Raw genomic sequence first — 26484 nt, forward strand, 5'->3', positions numbered from 1 at the left:
TATGATTCCTAATAAGCACTTTTAAGTGACTATGTTGAGAACTAAAATAATGCCAAGTTTGCTTATCCTGGTGTGTTCCTTAAAATGCAGTCATTTCAGTATCTCTCTTTGAAATTCACAGTGTAATTTACAAATATTTGATGATTTCAAGTGATGCAAAATTCTGTGTAATTAGTATGGCTATTTGATTTAATCTCAACATATATGTTCTATTGATGAGAGAGTGTGTGGTATGTTTCATTAATAACAAAAGTTGAAAAAAATAACTTCTGCCTTATTTTTAAAAACTGAAAAGCCCTGATTTTTCTCTTTGTCACTTCTTCTCAGATTATAAAACGGCAGTACCAAAGTTTTAAAAAGCATTTTATATTTTCCCACAGATCTGTTTTTCCTGTGCTTTGTACACCAGAAGAAATCTCAACTATGTTTAGAATATTTGAATCTGATCAAAAACATTTTTGCTTGATATCATTTCATTCTATCATAGAGGAGAACAATTCTATATAGCAATTGTAAAGAAGATTGCTTCCCATCCTTGTTTTCATGTTAATTTCTCCCATGTGAATTCACATGAATCAAGAACATACCTGTAGACCTCGAAAGGATGTGAAGTCTTAAACCAGACCCCCTTTAAAACAATCTCCTCTTGTTTCAGGATTCATCCAGTTCAGTGTATCGGAGTACTGGCACTTCTCCATAGTTAAGGATCTTTTTAAGACCTTGCAAAAAGAGTGGTCTCAAGGGTCAAATGAAAAAGGTTTTTTTGTTTTGTTTTGTTTTGTTTGTTTGTTTCTTCCCCACCTCCCAAAAAAGGACCTACTCTTGGGGGTAGAGGAAAGCACATAACAGACAAATTTTTAATATATAGGAAAAATATACTAGGAATTTTAACTTATAAATTATCCTTCTAGAAGTTAAACTTAGTTCTTATTAATCTATTTCTGTAGAGCCATGAATGTATTTGATTAAGCAACAAGAAATTCCAAGAAAAAGTACCTATAGGCATTTTTTCTATGCATCCTTATTTTTTATTGTTTTATCAGTATTTTTCCTATATTGTTTCCTTGAATTGACATAATTTTCCATTGCTTGTAAAGATTTCCTTCCAAGGCTGCTTACTCACCATTTACATCTTGTCTGTGAAAGAACATAAAGATAAAAGATGTATTATTTTGAATTATGACAGCACTTCCCTGTGTCCCTAAATCTTTTTCTAGACCATTGCTGTCCAAAGGGAGCAGTGGCAGAATAGCTGCTCTTCATCAAGGAGCTCACTCTGAAGACTAGTAGGAGTTCCACAGCTTGGAAAAAAGGTCTGTGGAAAAAGAATATGAGACCAGAGTGACCACGAAAGCCAGCTAGCAGTATCATGTGTATACTAAAGATGCCATGAAGTCTAATTGGGTTTTTAGTAAGTGAGCATCACAAATCTAAGAAACAAACAGGAGACTGGAATTTGTTCATTTCTTTTTAGATAGTTTTGAATGGTTTCTGTCCAGCAGAAACTCTGAAACATAAAGTATATCAAAAATTCGACAAGTCTATGTAAAGAACAGCTCCTAGCAGATTTGGGAAATATTCAAATAGAGTTGATATCATTTTATATTGGGAAACCAATGTAAGGGGGGAAAAGGTTGGAGAAAAATCATAGCACTTACTAGACATTGTTTAGCAATATTTTTGTATTTGCATCCTCAGCACTTAGGACAGTGCCCTGCATATAGTAAGATCTCAATATGTACTTCATTCGTTCATTCATTCATAAGTTTGTAGCATAATAAAATTTAATTAGAGGACAATCATTTTCCACACATGTTGCCACAGCTTTTTAATCATTAGAGAAAATTTCACTAAATTGATACAGAGAGAGAAAACCACACTTAATTTTATCAGACCCTAAACAGTCTACATAACTATATTTATAAAGAGACTCATACAGACCATAAATAATATTAGCGTAGCCCTTGATCTATAATGAATCAGTGAATGTTGTGGCAGGATTGGAGGAGAAGGAAAAATAAAAGATAAGATAATTTTTTCTGTTATTTTATTTTTTTATTCAAAGTATTCCAAGTAAATGTGTCAACTACCTATAGTGACGAACTTGCATTTGTAGAACAAAGTAAAATCAGATTAAAAGCTTGGGGGAAATCAGTCTACTTAAAAAAAAAAAAATTAAAGTGAGCCTGCCCCTTAAAGCTTTATGAATGTGTTAATTGTTGTGTTTCAGTCTTGTAAATATGTTTCAGCATAGAGTAAGGATGCTTTCCTATTACAAGAGCACTACGTTATTTGGGGGTTGGGGGGAAGAGCTGGAAGGAGGAGGACTAAATAGCATACTGTAATGAAACCTCCCTTTGGGCAGCACATGCCTCAGTTCTGAATGCCCAGAAATACTTCACAGATGCACTAGGCTGCCTAGCAATGGGAATTTTCTAATTCTGGCTAGCCTGAAAAAGTAAATAGAACTATTGAACATAAGGCAGTGCCTAATAAAAAAACCAACAATTCTCCCCTTGTAAACACCTACATTTGGCCCCATTAAAAATTCTTTCTTCATATCCAGGAACTAGCAGACCCTTAAATGTTGGGGTCTCAAAAGTAACTAGAGTTATAGGGTTGGGGCAAGCGATGTTTTAATGAAGCTTTATGTTGACATTTCCATAGAATTCTTCTTATCCTATCTCATTGATTCCTAGAAAAATGTACTGCATACATTGGAGGGAATTATATAAGAAAACACTGTAGGTCTTCTACTAATAGCATGTTTTTGATACAGCCGTAAGAAAATCAATAAATTTGTGTATATAAATGCATACAGTATAAGTGTAGCTATTTGGCATTCCAAAGATAACAGGCAGCTGTTATCAGAGGCTACTAGTATCCAATCTTGAAAATGTTTATTAGGCCAGCATTCAAGCCACTTATTTGTGTAATTTACTCAACTCCCACATTTTACAATCCCACTTTTTTCCCCTCTTTCACATGACAGAGTTAAGCTTGGAGTTTCTATAAGCCATGTGTCAATTAAAACTCCCCATCCAGCAGTTGAGTTGTCCAGTCATTCTGTTATCATTCTGAGAGTTTTTAGGATTCTGTGATCAACTTTGAGTGTCCACATGGCTTAATTGGCCAAGTTTACTTTCAGCTTCTTTTGGGCAGGAGGATTTTCAACCTATAGTGAAGGAAAAGGCTGGCATCTATTTGAATTTTGTTATTTATGGTAAAAAAAAATTGATTGCTTTTTTTTTTTTGGCTATTTCCAAACTAGTTTCTGTACGGTTTAAAAAAAGGCAAATAGAAGAGGAAGAAGAATAGAGATTTGGGTTCTATCTTTTCAGTTCATTTTTATAACATTGTGGGTTATAAAACTTTAGAGCTAGGCATTTAACTTTAAATGTAAAAATAGGCACAATGGAAAAGGGTTCCTGAATTATCCTTCTCTTTTGAAGCCCTGTTTGTTGTGCTTCTTAAAATCAGGTCTGGATTTACTTCTCTGTAGAATTAGCCTTAGGTGGACTCCGAATCTTCTCCACCTTTTCCAGGTAGCAACAAGGCTTCCTGAGACAAGGGAAAGGAGTTTTGAAGTTCTTCCCCCAAACTACTTTTGCAAAGAAATCTCCCAGTCTTCATTTACTTGCAGTAGCAACAGCAGGCCCTAGAATCTCAAGCATCCTCTCAGCTTGGCCCTGCTGAAGCTTAATTCAAATTCCACACACTCTGGGGCTTATATGCTCCTGCCTGCATTGTGTGTCCCAAAGCCATACAAGACTTGGGTTAAGCAGCAGTTGGAGACCAGCAGAAAGGTTGCCAGAAGTGAGAGGCCCTGCTACACAATTAAGGAAAGATGAATGGGAAGGAGTCATGAGGGAGGGGCCTGGTGGAGACCCATTTAGGCAATAGTGCTGTATCCGAGGATCACAAGGATGGGAGCGACCATGTTGTGACAGATCCATCTCATTTCTTTACCCCAGAGAGGGGGATAACAGAGGAGGGAGAAGCATCTTTCCCTGTGCTTTTGATAACCAAGGTTAGGTGACAATTTAAGTTGATTCCATGTTTATCAGAATGTTACCTTAAATGAATTCTTCCATTCCTATTCACATTGAAGCCCTAATATGAATAAAATGTGCTTAGAGGGAAGATGAACTTTTATGAGAAATGCAAGTAGAATGGGGAAACACAAACCTTTTGTAAAGAATAAGGCTAGAAAGTAACCATTTTAATTTGTTAATTTTTTTAAAGGAAAATAAGTTAAATTTTTTTCAGGAATAATCCAGTGGTTCGCTTTATGTAGGCTTTAAGGCCCTAAATCAATAGTCCAAAGATCAATCTGTGAAACAAAAGAAAAGCTATGGTTTATTCCTCCTGTATCTTTCAACTGTCTGTTGTTACTCCAAGGCAATGAAGATCATATGCCATAACAGTAACGATTAGCATTTGTCCAAGTGTGCTCCCATACGGCTGAACTGTCATTTGAGGGAATTCAGCTCAATAATTTGCATGGACAATGTTAATCCATATGCACTGCTTACCGGACTTAACTCCTTTTTCATGGGGTGTGAAAGTGAGGGGAAAGAACTCCAAATGTCATTAGAAATGACGTGGAATGATTCCTTCCAGATCATATTTGAAGTAGGTCTTGAACAGAACCAACAGATAGCGCCTCTTAAAATTCTTTTGTGCACAGAAAATTGAAATCTGAAGGAGCCGTTGCTTTTAACTTCTGAAGATGTTTGTGTCTTACTTTTGCAAGTATAAAGTATGGAGCATGCCACTGAGGGAATTCCAGCCTAGGTGTTGGCAAGGTGAATAGACCCATAAAGTATGCATATTCTGATATTGCCCCTGTAGACCCACACTCTGCTTTACACATAATAAGCAATTGATAAATGCGTTTTAGATTGGATTGGAGATCCCTTAATGAAAAACTCTTCAGAAAGCAATTTTGCACTTCATCAAGAACAAGATATAACTTAATAACTAGAGTACTTCTCTTGGGTGGCTGTCTGTTAGCAGTAAATGTGGGCCACAGAATGATCCCACGCCATCCACAATGTTATCTAATGGAGTGGTGTGCCTACTACTGGTAAATATGTATGGCTCCACTACCTCCTTCTGCAGGAGCCTTTCCAGGCCTTTCCTGCTAGTGCCTTCCCATCTGATTGATTGACTGACTCTATATGTTGTAGGTACCTCATTATTTACAGGTTGTCTTCTCCATCCAACTAATTTGTAAACTGTAGATGTTGATATGTTATTTTTGGGGTCTCTAGCATTTAACTTAATACAGTACCTGACACATAGTAAATGCTAAATGTTTGTGGACTTACTGTTTTCTTCATTAACTGCAATTGCATTTAGAGATAAATTGTGGTATTAGAATGCTAAGCCTTATAGAGTCTTAATTTTTTAAGTAACATAGTACAATAGACACTGCCTATTCAATGCACAGATAATCAACCAGCAGAAGTCTTAGCTGTACTCAGGAGAAGGTATTAATGATTAGTCAAATATTGAAAAGAGGAAGGAGAAAAAGAGAAGTCAGGATCCTGAACTGGATGGATAATGATCCAGTTTGTATTTGCTAAATAAGCATAAATGGGAACAAACTAATGCTATCTTCTGTATATTCTCCCATATTTCTTTGATCTTGATGCTTGGTGTCATCTCTATATATGCTCTTAAATGGACAGGCATCTTAGAAGCAAATATGTTAAAAAAATTTTCCCCAGACTATACCCATTTAAAAATTTTAAAAGTAAAGGAAAATGCATAACTCTGCACTTAGTTTTTTTTTCTGCCTGAAAGATTCTCTGAGCTTCAGTGTGTCCTCAGTAGATATCCCAGATGATTACATAGAGTTGAAGTAATAGGTCCCATCCCACTTAGACCACAAATCAATAGTTTTTTTTCATGAAAGAATGAATAATGAAGTGTTGTGCTCATATTTTTAACATAGTAACAACCCTGCCTCTTCCCTTATCCACTTACCATGATGAGAACATTTATTGAACTCAGGAGAAGAATATTTTAGATTAAGAATCTAAACTTTGGGAATTTGAATTAATAGGACTAGCCAAGCAAATGTGAAGACTCTCTTCACCAAATGAAGACCTTCTTCTGAAGGACAGAAGGGATATGTCGTGCAACAATAGGAGTGCCCGCACTGAGGAAATTGAAAGTTTGAAGTAGTATTTCATCCAAGTTGTCACTCTTCTTCCTCTCTCACAATTTTCTATGCTTTTGTTGGAGCAGTCCCAATAGCACAGTTAATGAGGAATTCATGGGGACCAAGAATTTAAATGGGTCCCTATAGTTTTAATCTATGGGCAAATAGTAATATTTGAAGGGCTCAGTGTGAAAAGGAAAGATCAGTTGAGATGGATCAAACGACTTTAACTGAATACAGCATCTAAAGGACTACAAAAATAATTTGAATATGATGTTTATATTTTGACAGCATTTTTAATGAGGAAAGCTGAAAAGTACATCTAGGAAGGAATATAAGATAAAGTTCTGCCTGTTTTCAAAAGAAAAGTTTTCTTATTCTCTTTTAATTGCCTATAATTAATTTTTATCATTGAAAGTATTCTCTAATTTAAAATGACTTAGTCAATTCGAATTGATATGTATTTTCTTTTTTTAAATATTGCTTTTTATCAATTTATACTAACCAATTAAGTCCACACTTTTATTAATAACCCTCCTTTATGTGAAGGTCAGACTCCTAACACCCTCAGTGCTTTATCAGACAGTCTAGAGCTCAGAAGTTAATTTCAATGTCTGAAGAGAGTTTCTGCTAATCAGCAGTGGCAAAACCCGCTCATGAAGATCAGGCCCTTATGGACTCAGTACCTTGTGGATTTATGAGTTTTTACTTACTACACGGTGTGTTATGTTTTTTTAAATCCTTATTTTCTGTCTTAGAATCAATATTGTGTGTTGATTCTGAGGCAAAAGAGCAGTAAGAACTAAGCAATCACAATTAAGTGACTTTCCCAGGGTCATATAGTCTACTTATGCCCAACATTGGTCTTTTCCATTGTCATTTGGAATACTTGCAATTTTGATTCTTCAAGGGAATTTCATAGGTTCACTAGCTCACATTTACATAGTTTTCTTTCATTCATTTTTTCACCATGCATTTATGGGAGAGGAAGTGTGATATATGGGGAATAGCAAAGTAGGCCAGTGTGGCTGGAATGTAGAGTCCATGCCTAGGAATCTGAAATAAGCCTGGAAAAAAGAGTTGGAGCCAGGTTCTTGTGGGCTTTAAAATTCCAGAGAGCTGAGTTTATATGTGATCCTAGAGACATTCAGGACCTTCTTGAATGGGAATGACCAGGGTAGATGGACACTTTTGCATTTATCAGAAAGGAAATCAAGGGCAGGCACAAAGTACTTCAAGGAATGAATGAATTAATGTATATTTATTTAAAACTTAGTATTTGCCAGGCACTGTGGAATGAATATAAATATGAGAGAAAGTCTATGTCTTCAGGTCACTGACATTCAAATAAGGGAACAGTGACTAGGAAAGGTTTATTTCATCTGGGGAGTCACAGAGATGAGACATGGGATAATTGGGGCAGTTAACTGATACACTTTTTCCAGAATTACTAATAGTGGGATTGGTTTGATTATATTTCTTAGAGCAAGGGGGAGGAAGGGCTGGCATTACATAGTTGTTGTTGTTATTATTGTCTTTTTTTTTTTAATCCTTACTTTTGGTCTTAGAATGGATACTGAGTAAAGGTTCTGAGGCAAAAGAGTAGTAAAGGCTAGGCAGTGGAGGTTAAGTGACTTGCCTAGGACCACACAGATCAGAAGTATCTGGGGCCAGATTTGAAACCAGGACCTCCCATCCTCAGGGTTAACTCTCTATCCACTGAGTCATCTATCTGCCCCTGTTCTTTAGTCTTTTTCAATTGTGTCCAACTGTTTGGGGCCCCTTTTGAGTCTTAATAGACAAAAATATTGGGATAGTTTGCCATTTCCTTCTCCAATTCATTTTACAGTTGAGGAAACTGAGACTAGCAGTAGGGTAAAGCAATCTTCTCAAGGTCACAGCTAGTAAGCATCTGAGGTTATATTTGAACTCAGGTCTTCCTGACTCCAGGCCTGTCACTTTTTCCAGCTATCCTAGGCATTATTATTACTTGGTGGCATTTCAGAAAGTGTGCTGGGCAATCGAACATAAAGGACTTCTCTACTAGCAGCATATGTGATGATCCAGGACAATTCTGAGGGATTTATGAGAAAGAACGCTGTCCACATCCAGAGGAAGAACTGTAGGAGTAGAAACACAGAAGAAAAGCATATGATTGATCACATGGTTCATTGGGGATCTGATTGGGGATGTAGAGTCTAAACAATCTCCCTGGTGCAAATACTAATAATATGGAAATAGGTAATAGGTCTTAATCAATGATACATGTAAAACTCAGTGGAATTGCTCACTGGCTACAGGGGGGAGGGAGGATGAGAGGAGGGGAGGGAAAGAACATGAATCATGTAACTATGGAAAAATATTCTAAGTTAATTAAGTAAATAATTTTTTTAAAAAAGAAAGAAAGTGTGCTGGGTAAGAAAACCATAGGGGTCATAGTAGTGTCACCAGTGGCCCTAGGTCATGGTCCCCAAAGGTCCAGTTGGAGCAAAGACACACATTACATAACTGATCCTCATAAGAACCAGGAAAGAGGTAGTATGTACATTTTATAAATGAAGACATTGTGGTACAAAAACTTTAATTATTTGTCTAAGGCCTCAGAGCTAATAAATAGAGGGGACTGGGATTTCAACCCACTTCACTTTCAGTACTCTTGCCACTGTGCCAAGTTTTTCTGTGTCTGTTTTGAGTAGGTCAAGGAGTTCTCTCCTAGCAAGATTAACAAGTAATAGCTGATCTGCTGATGCTAAAGAAGGAGGGTCTTGTGTACTCTAATGGCTCATAATTGCATTGATTCCCTCCACCATCATTGATCACAACCTGTGCATGCCTTCTCTTCCTTTGCAATTCTTGCCCATCCATAGAGACTCAACCCTGTGCCCTAGAGATGCCCCGGAGATCTTTCTCCGTGAGTATCCATAGAGCAGAAGGTCCCTCCATCTGTTATCCCTCACTCTCTCTATGTGACTGGCCCACCTCCTTTTTCAATCAAAAATTTCTTCCTTGATTCCTTTCATGCCATTTCTTCCACACAAATCTGTTGATCACATTCATCTACCATATGTCTTTTCATTGCCCTTTGGGCTTCCACAGTTTAGATTCTTTGAAAATAGTCACATTCCATAATCCACAAAAAATTGCATTACCAAGAGAATATTGATGGTAAAAGATGGGTTTAATGCCCCAGCTTAGCTTAGAATACTTGAAAATTCTGTACAATTTCCAAAAAGCAAACCAACCCACTCTTTTACTCTGATTTAGTTCTTGACCGAGCTCATTCTTCTTGGACATGCAGTGCCTGTCCGAGATACATGTGCTGATGGACTCAGTGGATTGGCCATCCAACTGCCTATCATGGCCTGGTAAACAGGCATTCTTCAAATGCTTGCTTTCTCCTAGATAGATTTTCAAGCCATTCTCTTTTGAGAGACCTTGGATTTCATTGAGAAAAATTCTGAGGCTTAACGAATTCAGCAAAAATATCCTGGAAAGAGGAATATCTGAAGGACCTCACCATAAGAAATCTTTCTCTTCTCTGGCCTCTCAATAGGGTAGCCTTCATGCCAGTGGGAAACACCATAAATTTATAAAGTAAAAGAGAAAATATCTGGGACCGTTTAATCGAGGAGCAAACGAGGCTGTCAGTGCCCTGCAAAACCAATTAACAGTTGATGTTGATAGTTTTGAATGTTAGTCATTAAGATACAATGTGTCTAGAGGCAGCGAAGTGCCTTAGCGGATAGAGTTCCAGGCCTGGACCCAGGAGGTCCTGGGTTCAAATCTTAACATCAGATCCTCCCCAATTGCCTAAACCCCTACCACTCTTCTGCCTTGGAACCAATACTTTGTATTTATTCTAAGATAGAAGGTGAGAGTTAAAAAAAAATACAAGGTGCCTATTTAGGAAGTCACACAGTATATTTAAGAAAAATTTTAATCCTAAAGTAGTTAAAAATAGCAGGAAAAAAACTTTCAGCACTTGAAGAGAGTCGATCAATAATAGTGAAAAAAGTAGTCATTCTTGACAAAGTAATATAGATGACTGGGTGATGTAGTGGATGAAATTCTGGACTTGCAGGAAGGTTTGTTGGATTCATCTTATTAACAATATGACTTCTTTCAGCCTCAGTTTTTCCACTTATAAAATGAGGATATTAACTGCACCTACCTCACCAGGTTTTTGTAAGGATCAGACCAGGGGTGTGTGTGTGTGTGTGTGTGTGTGTGTGTGTGTGTGTGTGTGTGTAAAACATTTCAAAGTACCATGTTGAAGTTATATATTATTAGTGATAGTAATATGATTTAAAGCAACTCAACAAATTAGAATTGGAACTTCATCTCAAAGAAATTCACCTCATCTAAAAGAAATTAGGACACAGGGTAACAAAAATTGAAAATGGGATGAACCCAAAGCACCAGAATGCCATTCAACCACAACATTTAAATAGTATTTTAAGGTTTTCAAAGCAATTTATGTATATAGTTACATCATTTGAGCCATGGATATTTACTTGAATCCTGGATAATAGGTGAATATTTGCTCAGTTGATTAAAACAAAAATATCTCAGAAATTCTTCTTGACATCATATATAAATTTTGCCTCAATGCCATTTTAAATCACATATAGACTAACTAGATGATCTTAAATATTTTTGCAGTTTTTTTAAATATTGATGTTCTTTTTTACATCTTATTCATTTCTCATTGACATTGACAAAGAAATACATATAAGGAAAATAAGCCAACACCTGAGCCACAACTGACAATAAATAGCCTTATTTCATACCTGTAGTCACCCATTTTCCCACGGGGATTAAAAAGCATATTTCACCTTCAATCTCATGAAGTCAAGATTGGTGACCCTCTTGCCCAGAGTTCTAGAGTCATTCAGTGTTGTTTTCCTTTTGGTCATTATATAGATTGTTCTCTTGCTTCTGCCTTCTTGACTCTTCGTTCTCTCTTATTCTCCAAATTCTTCACATGCACAATTAATGTTCCATTACATTCATGTGCTATAATTTGTTCAGCCAATTTCCCAACTGATGGATGCTCATTTTCCTTCCAGTTCTTTTCTACGACAAACATTTCTCATACTTATTCTTGTATATATGAAATCTTTCTTTTTCCTCCTTGGGAGAATGTACCTAGTTGTGGTATTGCTGGGTCATAGGGTATATACAGTTTAGTGATTTTTCTCATATAATCCCAAATTCATTTTCCAAAATTATATTCTCCAATCTGAGAGGTTTAAAATGAAATGTCAACTTTCTTTTAATTGGCATTGTTTTTATATTGCATGGATAATTTAGAGCCTTTCTCTCCTGTGGTTGTGGATGGTTTGTATTTTGCAAAATTGACTGTTTATACTCTTGGTCCAGTTGGCTCTTCTTATATATTTGTGCTGATTCCTTGTGTATCTTAGACTTCAAAACTTGATGATATTAACCAAAATATTTCTACTTCTTAATGAAATTGAAAAACCATCCTGCCTCTTACTTGTACTTTCTCTATGCCCCTGGGCAAGTCATGTAAATTGTGAGCTAATTTCTTCATATATAAAATAAGAGTAATAACACATAACTACCTTCTTTACAGAGTTGCTGCAAAGAAATTGCATTATAAACTTTAAAACACTATGAAGATATTATTTTGTTGCTATTATTTATAGGTCATATTGTAGTATGGGTTTTATAGAAAGTGACCTTAGACAAGTCATTTTCCCTGTCCCATCCCTAGTTTCCTTATATGAAAAATGAGGCTTTTTGATTTCCTAACTCCCCCAACTTTTGCTGCCAGCAGCAGAGTGGGTCCCCCTAATGCTTCTACCTTCAGAGTTCTAGGAGATACTACTAACTCTAGCTCTCAAGCACCCATAGTGTGCTTCCCCCTTAACAATCAGCCAAGAGAACAAAAAAAACATTTACTGGGGCAGTGGTTTGAGAGTCAGGCCTAGAGATGGGAGGTCCTAGCTTCAAATCCAGCCTCAGATACTTTCCAGCTCTGTGACCCTGGGCAAGTCACTTGACCCCCATTGCCCACCTTACCACTCTTCCACCTAGGAGCCAATACACAGAAGTTAAGGGTTTAAAAAAAACACAATCATTTACTCAAATGAGATATCAAGAATAATGGTTACAGTACATTCCCAAATTTAAAACAAACTATGATACATACCCAGAAATGCACAGAGTTGGCCCTGGACAGGATGAGGGGGCTGGGCTGGAGGTGATGGCATCAAGTAACATATAATAGAGAACATGCATGGCCAAAGCATCTCACAATTCCAGGATTGCAGGGCTGGCATGACCTTTCACAAAGGATCAGTTTCTCATGGCATTGGTGATAAACAAAGCCTTCAGCTCTCAGCTAGACTGTCCCCTTGCATGATTCAGAATCTTGGCCAGACACATACCTCTATTGGGTAAGATCAGGCACTAGTTTGCTGCTAGGCTGACCCTGACAGGTCATTTGGCCCCTAGACTGCTACCACACTGGGACAGGCGAGCTCCTTGGCTGCTGGGCAGCTATTACCAACCTCTGCTGGACAGGCCACCCAGTTGCTGGGGCTTCCTCCTTAGGGCCCAGAATCTTTGCTCTATATAGCCTTATCCTTTCAGCCATTGGCTTGGCTGGGTGGTCAGCCTGTGTTACAGTGCTCTTTTCAGCTGAAATGCTGCTGTGCTCTATCAGAAGGACAACTTCTCTCATACCCGAGGCTTCTTCTCTTTGACTCCCTTAAAACCTTGGGGCTGAGGTTTGTCACCTCCAGGCAGGAGGTTGGAGGGGCCTCACCTCTTCCAGAGTCCTTCCAGGTTTAAAGGTATTCTTCCTTGGCTTAAGGTCATCTGTCCCAAATCAGTTAGATTTCTCAGACTTCTTTTGAGGTGTTATTCAGAAGAGTGCCTGGGAACAAAGGTGAGAATACAGCATATAACCCACTGTCAAGCTCAGTCTTTTCTGCTCTCTTCATTTACCAGTCTTATTTTGCATCTGAAGGCCTTCCCTTTTACATTTCCCAGTCTCAGTCCTCAGGATCCTCTTGACCTTTAAGCTTTACTGAAGTCTTCTGGGAAGACTATTAAACTTAAATTAACAAATATTAATTAGTTAGCCAACAAATGTTCAGTAAGCACCTACTAAGTGAAAAGTAACTCTCTGCTTCTCCTCTGTATTTAGTATCCTCTCAATCTCTCATCATATTTTTCCTCCCATTTCTTGGTCCAGACTCCCAGAAAAAGCTCCTTTTTTGCATTTCTTTTGCCAATTAATGCTGCTGACCAGTTTCTTTGAATATTCTCTCCTTCTTAGTGTTCATGACACTTTTTCCTGGTTCTCCTCTTACCTGCCTGCCTTCTCTTTTTCAGTCTCCTTTCCTGGCTTGTCATTTATATCACGCCCCACAATTGTTAGGAGTCCCCTATGGCTGTCTCTGGTCCCAGAGGCAGCTAAGTGGAACAGTTCAAATCTGGCCTCAGATGTTTACTAGCTATGTGATCTGGAGTAAGTCATTTAACCTCACTTTGCCTCAGTTTCCTGAATGACAAAATGGGGATAATAATTGTGAGCAATAAATGAGGTAATATTTTTAAAAGCACTTAGCACAGTACCTATTTCCTAGCAGGCTCTATAGACATGCTAATATCGTCTTCCTCCCTCCTCTCTTTTCTCTCTTCACTCTCTTGGTGACTTCTTCAGCTCCCGTGACTCACAGATCTATATATCCAGCCCCAGCTTCTCCCCAGTATTACATTCATTTCTACATTACCAACTGCTTATCAAACTGGATTCCCAGAGACACATCAAATTGATCATATCCAAAACAGAAGTCATCTTTTCCTAAAATCCCACCCCCCCTTCCAAGCTTTCCTATTTTTTTGTCAAAGGCATCAATGTTCTGCCTCGCTCCTAGGTTCACTATTTGATGCTCTACTCAATTCCTTTCCCTCCTTCACCCCACATATAGGGTCAGTTGCCAGATTTTGTTCTTTTTACTTCCGTAACTTACCTTTCATCTGACTCCATCTCTACTCACATAGCTGTTGATCCCTCAACTCCATTCCATCCCACACAGCTGCTAAAGTGATTGTCTCTAAGCGCAGGGGTTACCAGTCACCCTCTCAGTGAATTCCAGTGGCTCTCTGTCACCTCTAGGACAAACCACTCCTCTGGCTTTTAGAACCCTTCACAACCTTGCTCCAGCCTATCTTTCCAAACTCAGTGGACATTGCTTACCTTTGCTCACTTGCTCTGTGGTCCAGATAAACTGGCCTTCTCTCTGTCCCTCACACATGGCACTCTGTCTCCTTTCCCGGTGCCTGGAGTCTGTGATGTGGTCATTTCCTCCTCACAGAATCCCTTTTTCTTCTTAGTGCTCAAGCACCACTTTCTGTATACATTAATCCTTTTCTTATCCCCTGATATGCTAGGCCCCCTCTCTCCCTAATTCCTTTATAGAGGGTATTCCAAAAGTCCTGCCCTATATTTATTGTGTATCTATTTTGCATATGCCTCTATGTCCATATTGTCTTCTTATAGAAAGTAAGTTCTGGGAGAGGAGTGCTGTATCCTCAGCACCTGGGACAGTGACTGCTCCCCAGTGGGTATTGGATGACTGCTGGTTGATTGATGTCGAGAATCCAAAAAACAAACAAACTGAAAAACTGAAAATCCTTTGCCTTCAAAGGACTTACAGTCCATTAGGGAGATACAACAGAGATGACTAGTTGTTTTCTAAGGACCCCTAGATTGCTGGCAATCTGTGATGATATGTAACATTACAGATGCCTTTATACCACTTCAATATTAGCTGACAATCCCAAAGTACATACATGCCGCACATTCCAAGCATATGTTGGCAGTTTACCAACTGATACTCTTATCTTGATGGCTCCAAAGAAGCTGCCTAGTCCAGGTAGAGCAGAAACTGAGGAAACCCTGCTAAAACTGGGCAGAGCAACTGGCGACTGGCAGAGTCTCACTGCTGCAAAGTTGGAGCTTTCCATCAATTGGGATTGATTGGGCACCAGACAGTTCGATAGCATACCTCCAGCCAGCATGTCTCTTCTCTATAGGACTTATATCAACATGTAGCTGCCCTCCACCTTATGAACCCCTTGTTCAAGGAATGGAGAGGGTGGGCACATACAGGCATTCCCTAGAGCACCTTTTTGTTTAGATGTGCGAGTTCTTCACAATCTGCTTTCAAAGAAGTGGGTCTGGAGGCAGGACAAGAATTGTCAGTTATAATTGACGGTCAGAATAATTGCACACCTGAGCATTTTTAGACAGCCAGCCAATGTAGTGCTCTCTAGCTCCTGGAGACTTTTATCTAATTTTCAGTAAATGAAGAAGAGCCAAATGAAATGTTTCCATTCAGAGGATCCAGGTTGAACGTGACATTTAATAAAAACAATTTTAATCTCAAATTATAGCGAATGAATCAGAGCCAGAAGAAAAAAAATAATCTAGCCTTAAATCTAACTATGTTTGGCACTGAGAGCTCTGGCCATTCCCATGTGGGGCCAAATATGCATTTGCTCATCCAGAGCAAAGATCCTCATCACGCCTCAGTTCTTCTGCCCTACCATCTACAAGAGTCAAAGGAAATGTCACCAAAGTAAGGGGCCTCGTTAGTACTACAGAATTCTGTTCAAAAGTAGAAAGATTTAATGGGAACTACCAAACAACAGGTAACATCACTGATGGATTTGGGGGTTGTTTGGGTTTTTTTTTCAGTTCAAATAAATATTTTCAATTTTCTTAAAGAATAACTCCAGCACATAATGTACTGATGAGGGACACTGGAGCCAAGTTGTCTTTTGAGCCTGGTTTTCCTTCATCTCCTCCAAAAATGTGCTTGGGAGGAAAAGGGAAAAATGTTTGATGAAGAAGAAATGAAGAGAGGACTAGAAGTTATATCCTATTAGTTAGTATTGGTGAAAGAAACCAGCAATGTGTGTTTAGAGAGAAGTCTTGGGAGTGAGGAAGGTGGAGCTTTACTACTCTCTTCCAGTTTAAAAAGCTGCCTTCTACACAAAGGAGTCAGTTAAAGCTTGTCCTGCTTAGAGCAGTGGGCAAGGGTAGATGTTAGCCCAACAGAAAGGGAAATGTCCTAGCAGTTAGAGCTGTCCAAAAGTAGAATTGCAGGCCTAGGAGAAGAGTTACGTATCACTAAAGTAAGCAAATGAAAAGTAGATGGTCACTTGCTTGGGAGGCTTAGATTGGGGTCCCATTCAGGCATAGGGCCAACTCTAGACATGACCCAGTGACCTGTGATTTTTTCCCCTTCTTGTGCACAGGCTGAGGCTCTGTTCCAGCCATATAGATTCTACCAGCTGTGCAGCCCTCTTTGGGGCATGGCCCAGGTCAGGAAATAGATGGGGAGGGGCAGAGCTGAGAAGGGTGCAGCTGCAGCAGAGATACTGAATGAATGCTCTCAGATAATGATGATTTGGCCATCACTCTCCCCTTAAACTCCTAGTGCCCACATTCCCACGTGCCAAAAATCGATACATGGGTTGGGCTTTTTGGTCTCCACATCAGATAGGCCACGGCTGTAGAAGCTGGCAAACGATTCTCAGGAGGAAACCAACACATAGACCCAGATGTTTCAGAGACTCCGAAAAGGAAACAAAACAAAAGGTTTTCTTCCCTCCACGTTCCAAAGCAGAACATTGGGCTTCTTATTTTTCAAAGAGGCTCAGATGTCAGGATAGTCTGACCGTCACTTTGTTGGTTAACTTTTGTACAGTGAGGATTTATTCAATATTTCAATGACCCATCATTTTTGTCAGTGGAATATTCTTTCTGTGGGGCAGATTGTAATCTCTCTACAACTTGAGAGATAGTTTTAGAGAGAAAATGTGAATTATCCCCCCCTCAGTTTGCTACTTCTCCTTTTTTTTCTCCACATTCTCTTCATTAATTGTCTAGAAACAATGAAATCTTCAGGACTCCCCGATCCCCGTGGAATGATTGGAGAAATCCTATTCAGCCATTCAGAAAGGTGCTGCAGTGATTCATGCTGAATTACTCCCTGCCCCTGCACCTGGGTATCAGGGAGAGTCAGAGTCTACTCCAAGACCCTAGGAAACGACCCTGATTCAACCTAAGTCGAAATGGTGTTTGCTTAAGGGCTCCTCTGGCTCAGGCACCATCAAGGAGGGGAAGAGGGGTTATAAAGATTGGGATTCACTTTGACTCTTCTTTCTTTATCTTCTTTTGACTCTACCCATTACGTTACCAAGTCCTGTGGATTCTGTTTCCACATTGTCTCTCACACAGCCTCTACTCTCTTCTTCAAGCACTCATTACCAGCCCCAATTGGAATGCCATCCAAAAAAGCCTCACATACAGGGTCTCCCCTCCCCTTTCCAACCTTCATACTGTGGACAGAATAATCTGACTTAATGATCTTAGCAGTCCATTCCACTTAAAAATATTCCCATTGACTTTTTTTTAATTTTTTAAACTCTAATATCTTTTATATATCCTTCTATATTAATTTTATTTGTTACAGGACTAGGCAATGGGGGTTAAGTGACTTGTCCAGGGTCACACATTTGGGAAGTGTCCGAGGCCAGATTCAAACCTAGGACCTCCTATCTCTAGTCCTGGCTCTCAATCCACTGAGCCAACCAGTTGCGCCTCCCCCCTCTTTGAATATGTACTTCTCTTTCCTCTCTCCATGCTCTTGCTCATGCTGCTGATTATACCAAGATGTCCTTCTTCTCTTTATTAATCTCTCTCCCATCATTTAAAACCCAATGCAAATGCCATCTCCTCCAGGAAGCCTTCTTCAACTTCACTCCTCAGGCAGTAATGACCTCTCTCCTATTCCTTTGATGCATTTTTATTATTTTGTATTATATTTCTTTTTGATCCTTTTCTCCCCTCAGATTCTAGAATCCAGTAGAGCAAGAACAATGTGTCATATAAATGCTACAGCACCTAGCACATTGCATTGTACGCAGTAGTTCCTTAATTAAATGCCTCCTGAACTATGAATTAAACTAACACTGACCAGGAAGGAGTTTCTCTCTTTTTGCCTCAACAGCTTGGAAGTAATGAATGTGAGTTGGCATGGCATCTATTAAATAACAGTGCTGTCATATAGCTCTGCAACAGTAAGGCATAGTGAGACAGTCAAGAGTCAAAAGCCTTGGATGGGAACCCTAACTTGTCTCTTTCCTGTCTTTGTGACCTTAGGAGACTCACAGCCTCTCCACGATCTTTTTCCTCATCTGTGAACTCAGATCTAAGTGAGACTAGACTAGGTGATCGCAAAAATTGCTTCATGCTCTAAATTCTATGAGTCTGAGAACCTGTATGTTGGCTTTCTGCACTAGTCAGCAGTCAGCCCAGATCCCAGCTTCCTTCCTTCATTTTGCCCTGCCTACAGAAGATATTAAATAAAAGCCGGGGCTACTCAGCTGCTTCCACTGTATGCAGCAAAGAGATGATTCCTTTGCCAACGGAGCTGGGACCAGAACGCAGATTGTAATGTACCAAGCTAGAAAGGCCTCAAGGACTGGCCCCTCAATGGCCTGTTGTGGCCTTCTGAGACCCACCTCACCAAGCACAGGAAGTCTCATCCTCAGAAGGTTAGCCACCAGGTGATGAGGTTTTTTTGTAGCCACAGAAGCCCATCAAAACAGCCAGCAGGAACTGGCTACAGTCAGCCTCAATACAAGGAGTAAGCACACCAATGAAATCAAAGGTCATTCAAAGTGTCCAAGTAAAAGCTAGTTGTTTGTTTTTGTTGTACATGAGATCAGCTTACAACAGGTGTTCTATTGGGGTATAAAAGGTTCTGTCTCTTCCATCACCTTATGTGATCTTGGGTAAGTCATTTCCTTTCCCTGGACCCCAGTTTCCTTGTGTGTACATTGAGATAGTGAACTACATTAGATTTCAAGTTCCAGCTTTAACAATCCATATGTCTATTTAGTTTCCTTTTTAATGGAAAAGATGTGACTATGAAGAATATTTTAAAGTGCATAAAGTCTGATAATGCCTTTGATTATGATCTGTACAAATTATGGCATTTCAGGAACTCTTAGTAAAACAAGGATTTTTAAAACCCCTAAATCCCTATCTACCTGCCTAGGATTAAAATGTAATTCACTGATGATTTTCAAAGAAATAAATGGCAGCTTGTGGTTTTGTCTTGGCAAAATATGAAATAAATATAAATTGATTAAACTTCTTTTAATAGGTATTTACCTACAATTTGTCTCAAATCCAGGTATAATCTGGATTCATTATCTTGCCCCTTCTGTCTCTGAGCTGCAAGTGGTGAACAGTAAGCTTGGCAGACTAGCAGAAAATGAGTTAGGAAGGTAAATTTTGAGCCAGGAAATCCTTTCCTGAGTGGCTGTGGGTGAGCTGTTTGATCAAGGGCTTAAGGAAAGACAAGCTAGTTGATGCAGGCAGTGACCCTGACCCACAGAAGGTCCGTTACATAGACCTTAAAGGATCAGGAGGCACTTAGCTCTTAAGGAAGGCAGTGATACCTAATAGAAATGATCTGGAAGTCTCTTTCTAGGACCGGCTCAGCTTATAAATCCTCTGAGGTTCTGGGCAAATCACCCCTCCCATTTTAAGGCTACCTCTTCAGGGCTATGGTGGATTTTTGGCAGGCCTGCCCCTCAGTGGCCAAAGTACTTTGCCAAGTTCACTGCTTGGTGCTCTCAGCTGTGAAGCAGAAGGGACAGGATTATCCAGCATTATTACTTCACATAATCTAACAGGCCTGTGTAGACAGCAATGAAGTGCCAGAGTATTTCACAAAATAAAGCAATTTGCTTTGCACAAAAACTCATAGCTTGAGATAGAGGAAGGAAAGAACAAAGGAAGGAAGGAAGGAAGAAGATGGACACCATCTCCAACTCCTATAATCTCTCCTCACCACCCACCTAAGAAAGAATCAAATGATACATGGGATCTTAGATCCATTTACTTTAGGCCCTCACTTTCAAAGTCCCATATGTAAAATGAGCAAGAAGAGTAGCCTAACAGTTGAAAATGAAAGTGGTTTCCTCATACAAAGCCTGCCTAACCTGGTTAATGGGTCCCAGTTCAAAAAGAATGTTAAAGAAAACTGCATTCCAGGGGTGAGCAGTTCTACCATGTGATCCACTGAATGAGAAGCAGGCTGATTTAGGGAAGGTCACACTACCAGGACTCCAGGGCTAGCTAACATCACTGAAGACCATCCATTTTGCTTCCAGAGTGATTGGCCAAAATGCCATTTCGGCAGTGGGGGGTTTTCAGTGTAACAGTGAGATCTGGTTATAGCATATTTAGTGATGTTATTGTGAGATGGCATTGGTCAAGGACAGCATCATGCAGGGCATTCTTATATAGAAATTATTGTTTTACATTATTCCTCTATGGCACCCCAAGGTCTAGAAGTGTGTTCAGCTTGCCAAATTTGCAATTGGAGTTGAAGAGGGTCCGTGGTGCCACATAAACTCTTTTCCCACCAAGTATTCTGAGCAGCAAGCAAGTATAGAAGGAACACTCATTCCCATACTTACTGCTTCAGAAGCCTCATGGCAAAACCCTTCTTACACTCCTGGTAGGTTGTCCTGCAGTGTTCTATTTTTCCTTATTGCCCTGGCACTTTATTGACATTGACTGTACACATGGGGAGGCGTGAATATCAAGATCAGGATCAAGCCAATAACTTTGGTCAATGGAGTAGACCATCCATGTTCGCATCACCATGACTGAGAAAAGTGACACAAAGAATTTACGTTTTTTCCAAAGGTCTATCCTTGGAAACCATCAAACAGGGCCAGAAACTTTTCAAAAAGATAAATAAAACATTTGCGAAATCTACTTAAAAACGTGATCCAAAATATTCCTCACCAAGAATCTTTTACTTTCCCCTAAAGTCATTGTGACTTAAAAGAATCTGAAGCTCATGCCAGTGTCACTAACAACATTATCTCAACTCCTCATGTTGAGGGTTCTCTCTCCCTCTCTCTCTCTCTCTCTCTCTCTCTCTCTCTCTCTCTCTCTCTCTCTCTCTTTCTCTCTGTCTCTCTCTCCCCCCCCTCTATCTTTCTCACACATACACACACACATGCGCGCACACATACACACACACACACACGGAGTAATCCTAAACCACACATTATTACCTTTATGGTGTTTTAATTCTGTTTTTAGCTAGTCAAAAAGGTCTGTTTTACCTAGTATTATATATGTGAGGCAAAAAAAGTATATTTTAAGTGATGGGATGACCATTGAATGTATCTTTTAAAAGAATGTGGTTGAAAAAATAAATTCAATTTATATATTTATACCCATAGCCTAATATAGGGAACCTGAACATCTTTAAGTGTGAGAACTCCTTTCTAACATCAAAATATTTTATGGCCCCTTACTAACACACACTAGTTGCACTCACAGTCCATATTTATTTGGAGCTGAGAGTGCAAGTGCCACATGGATTCATAGACCCCTTATTACAACTGTGACAAGCTCCCCAAGAAGTCCATAGCCCACAGATTAGGAAGCCAATCAGTTCCTGAGTCTTACAGCTTGGGGAAGAGAGAAAACAAAATTGAGGGAGGGATAAGAAAACCTAAATCTAAAGCTTCCACCACTTACTAGCCGTTTGGCCTTGACACATCACCTAAACTCTATAAGTTTGTGTCTTTGTTCATAATGGGATTGGAAGACATCATCCTCATTTGTAAAAATGGAATAAAATTGTTCAGGATATCTGTTTTAGCAATGTAGTTGTGTCAAATGAGACATTTGCAAGGCACTGTATGAACGCCGTAAAAGCCATTATTGTTTTCCTCATGTTTTTATGTATTAAAAATTCACATTTTTATAATACTGAAGTTCACAAAGTGCTCCTTCCCAGCAGCCCTAAGAGGTAGAAAATACAAGTATTAATATTTCCATTTGACAGAGAGATAAATTGAGGCTTAGTAAGGTTAACTAACTTGTCTATGATCACAGTTATCAGAACCCAGATTTGACTCAAGGTGTCCCTTTCTTGGACACCAATACAATGCTGCCTTTCTCATGCCTTATATTTGATGGCAAAAATATTTTATCTTTTACATATATTCTTATCTGTTGCAAAGAATAAAGACAGAGTAAGAAATCAATTGCAAAAAAAAAAAAGAAAAATCCTTTATAAATTCATTTAAACTAGTATAATCTCTTGAGTCTTGCTACATCAGCTTTACTTCACTGAGCATTTAAAAAGACAGTAACAGGAAGTGATAACGTGTGGCCCACATTGTCTAATGAAGGGCCCTGAGTTTGAAGGCCGGTGCTTTGGTTTCAGATCAAACCCTGCTGCTTTAGCAAGTCCCTTTAACCTCTCGGGGACAACCTCAGTGTTCTATGAAAATGGCAGAGTTTGGGCTCTTGATTTCTAAGGTCCTTTACAGTTCTTACCTTTTTGGTGCTATGAGCCACTCCACTCTTGCAGCCTTATTTTAAAACATTTTTTCCCTTCCATGCAGGAGGGAGGGGTCTTTACCACAATTTTCCATCAGGTTCTGTAACCGAAGACTTTTGATTGGCCAGCACTGTTGGGTCCCCACCATACCTCCTATCTAGCCCCCTTTCCTTTAATTCATTACAGTGACACACCTCACCTACAACAGATAGATTCCTAGACATTGAATTTTATGAATAAAATTTATGAATAAAAAAAAAGTTCTCCGAGGTGTTTCAGCAGATTCAATTTAGTACTGAGCTTAGTGTTCAGAAATACTTCTAACAACCTTAGGAAACACCTTTAGACTTAGCTACAGGCTCTGGGTGCAGCAGAAAAGGTATTAGAGTTCGATTCTAGATCTAGATTCAAATGTTGGCTCTTCAGCTATGACTTCAAACAAGTCGTTTCATCCCTCTAGACCTCAGTTTCCTAAAATTAAGCTGTGAGGACCCTTCCAGCTTTAAATCTTACTAAGTCATGAGTGATTTGGGATCTTCCCACACACTGACAAGTTCCAAATGAACTAGGGAGGCTTATATAGAAAGGAATTTGTTGGTGGATCATTTTAAAAAGGCAAAGGACCCTTTTTGTCTATTGGTTTTATATAAAGCAGGCTGTGATAGTAAATAGATTAATGCAAAAGGGGAAAATTGAGATCCACAATACAAATTGAAAATACTGGTCCCTTAAGGGCCCCACATACTTAATAGAGAAGAACGGTGGGCAGATATTTTAAGCCTTAAAACAAATTCTGTGTCTGCCCTATAAAGACATATGAAGCCCATTGATCTTTGCATTGGGAAGGATTGGGGGGTTTACAGTGTCTGTATTTCTTTGAAAAGTGTAATTCCTGGAAAACTTAGAACCTAGATGTCTTGACATCAGATAAACCTAACAGAAGAAATAAACATTTGGAAAAAGGTTGTTTCTGCTGATTCTCTACTTAAGTTGTACACAGAATTCGAAATAGCAGTTAGTAGCTATAGCAGGGATCGTGTAATGGCCATAACTTTTACTTCTTCCTCAGAGTAATATTTTTTTTTCATAAATCTGATGCCATTTGACCTATTGTTTTGCCTTACCACTTAAAATGTATAGCTCGCACAGTCGAGTGCCAGGCCTAGAGTCGAGAGGGCCTGGGTTCAAATCTAATCTCATACACTTCCTAGCTGTGTGACTTTGAGCAAGTCACTTAACCCCAACTGCCTAGCCCTGCCCTTCTGTCTTAGAGTTGTTACTATGACAGGAAGTTAGGGTTAAAAAAAAAGAAAATAAGAAAAAATGTGTGGCTCTCTAGAACCGTGATTTTATTTGTACTTCAATAAAGAAAACTTAAAGTTTCGGGTTGAGCTCAGGAAATTGTCATTTTAAGATCTTTGATCCCCATTCTAGAACGGCTGTGGCTTATAAAAATCTAGTAGGAATTGCTCATAATTTTATGGATATAAGTCTGAAGAACTGTTTGAGCGGGAATTTTATATGCAAGGCTGAATGCTGATCAACAGAGCATAATATTGCATGCTGAAGTATGCTAACTAAAGCAAAATTAATTACATTTTTTTCTTCCCTCCCCCCAAATCTCCTGCTACAGCGACTGCATTTGCCTCCAGACTTGTCAGACACAGTGAGCCGCTCGAGCAAACGGGATCTGGTGGAATCCGCCAAACAGCTGAGCCCGGGATGTGGCATGATGGCCGGAGGCAAAGAGCACCTGGACTTCTAGGGATTGCTACTTAGTGGCCTCTCCGGGCCTCCTGTGACACCCTCTGGTTGGTTACCAAGGGCTTATGTAAATGTTTTTCATAAAGGTTTGACCCAATAGTCCTTAAATATTCATAAAGAATTTTTTAAATGGCCCCTGCCCTCTTCCTTGTGTATGTTTGTAATCATGTTTTTCCCCTAGTAAACTGTAACCAAAATATTGCTCCATTTAAAAGGTATGATTTAGAGAATGAAAAATACTTTTCTTCTTATTTCTAAAAGGTATGAGAGATTACTAAGGCGGAATGTAATCTACATTGTCAGATACAGCCACTGTTTGGGATGGTTTTGCTTGGTTTTCTTTTTTTTTTTTTTCCAAACTAAATAACTATGCTATAAAAACAGAGAGCATCAATAAGGTGTATTTTTATATTTAAAAAGTTATATGTGATATTCTCTGTTGGAATAATGCCATTTTATTTTATAAATAAAAACAAATTCAGCATCAAAAAAGATCGTGCTATTCTACAGTGGACAATGGTGCATTTTGATTTTTTTTTTGTCTGTGGAAAAACACAATAACAGAGGTAGTCTGTAGAAACCTTGTGAGATTCAAAAAAGATGTTCCTAATAACTGAGTTTCATAATTACTCTTTATTTCTGAAAATGCCATTCTCTCCTGAAAGCATTATAGTTTGGGCAGAACACGACATGACAAATTCGTTTTGCAAATGTATCAGAACTATATTTGAAGTGTCCTCGCATGTCATATGCATTCTGTTATGTAAATTATTAAACTGATAAAGAAACATAATTTGAGGGTAAGACTCTGCTGAAGACAATGCATCTGCTCTGTTGGTTAATAAACATATTAAAACAAACTTCAGCGATCCAGACTCATGCAATGTAGAAAAGGAATTGATGGCCTTGTGCAGTTCACAACAGTAATCCTCCCCATTTGAAGTCAGCATTGTACAATCCTGTCACCCAATAGAGGTCAAGACCGAAATCCAAACTGACAGCTATATTAATGCCAGGATACCCGAAAAAGGGCACCGCAGCTGGGTGGGAAAGTAGCACAGAACCCAGATTTGGAGCCAAATGGCGGAGGATTAAAAAACAAAAACAAAAACCGAACTCATCTTCCCCATGCATCAGCTCTACCCTTCACCAGTTAATTCAGGAAGGTCAGTCATTCAGCCACTATTCATTCAGATCCTCCTCTGGGCAGGCCTCGTAAGAACGTGGCTCCATTTCCCGTACACAGGCCAAGCGGCACACATTTCCCTCGAACAGATTTGTAGCAAGGACTCTCCATCTTGAAGTCACGCTTCCACGTTCTTTTGCTCAAGGTGACCCCGGCACAGAAGAGGGACCCACGGAGGCAACTCAGAAAGCACCATTTGTGTCTTTCAGCTACAACTCTCCTTCCGAATGGGTTGTTCAAGACCAACAGAGAGAAAACTGGGTTTCCAAAATATATTTTCATATTCGTGATTCTATTTTGATGTGATTATAACTAACATTCAAGTGGCCTACTTTTAATATGCTACAAATTTCACTTTATTTGTTCTTGACAACGTTGTATAAAACAAAGACTTAGCTTTTAAAACTGTCTAACTAATATGATGAATGTCAATCACTTAAAAAAATCCACTGTAGCATAAACACATACTGTATACAGCTTTTATTCAGAATTAGAATAATTGAATCAATGACAGTGATTTGCTAGGATGTCAAATCTCTCCATCATATCCTGTCACTACCAGTTTATTTTTTGTGATAAAAATCAAAAAGACTACTATTTTTTTTCAGCTGCTATTTCATTAGTAGTAACAATCAGGGTTTTTTCTGGTTTTTTTTTTTAATGTCTCATGGGGTTTTTCCCCACCATTTCTTTTAATTCCTAAAGACACAAATTCTTATCAATTTTCCTTTCAAAACAAAGTTTCAGACCTTATCTGTCAGTTAAAATTTAAAGGCTTTGATATTTTTAAGCAAAGGTGTTTTTAAAAATCTCAACAGACTTCAAGAACTGATTTGGTCTATGCTTTATAAATAACTAAAAAAAAAATACTGAACAAAAGCTTTGCTGTGTCCTTTGAAAGTAATTATGAACAATTTGAACGCATT

The 26484-nt window shown here is 38.8% G+C and overlaps 1 protein-coding gene across 1 annotated transcript in view; it reads left to right on the forward strand.

Moving 5' to 3' along the window:
* Nucleotides 1-25237, forward strand: part of ELP4 (elongator acetyltransferase complex subunit 4) — a 289442-nt gene extending 264205 nt beyond the window's left edge. Inside the window, exon 10 of the mRNA XM_044682145.1 lies at nucleotides 24242-25237. Coding sequence (XP_044538080.1) covers nucleotides 24242-24373 — 132 coding nt within the window. The 3' untranslated portion in view covers nucleotides 24374-25237. The remainder of the gene's footprint in view (nucleotides 1-24241) is intronic.
* The last annotated feature ends 1247 nt before the right edge of the window (nucleotides 25238-26484 follow it).

Source organism: Gracilinanus agilis, chromosome 6, assembly GCF_016433145.1.
Source record: "Gracilinanus agilis isolate LMUSP501 chromosome 6, AgileGrace, whole genome shotgun sequence".
NCBI classification, from domain to species: Eukaryota; Metazoa; Chordata; class Mammalia; order Didelphimorphia; family Didelphidae; genus Gracilinanus; species Gracilinanus agilis.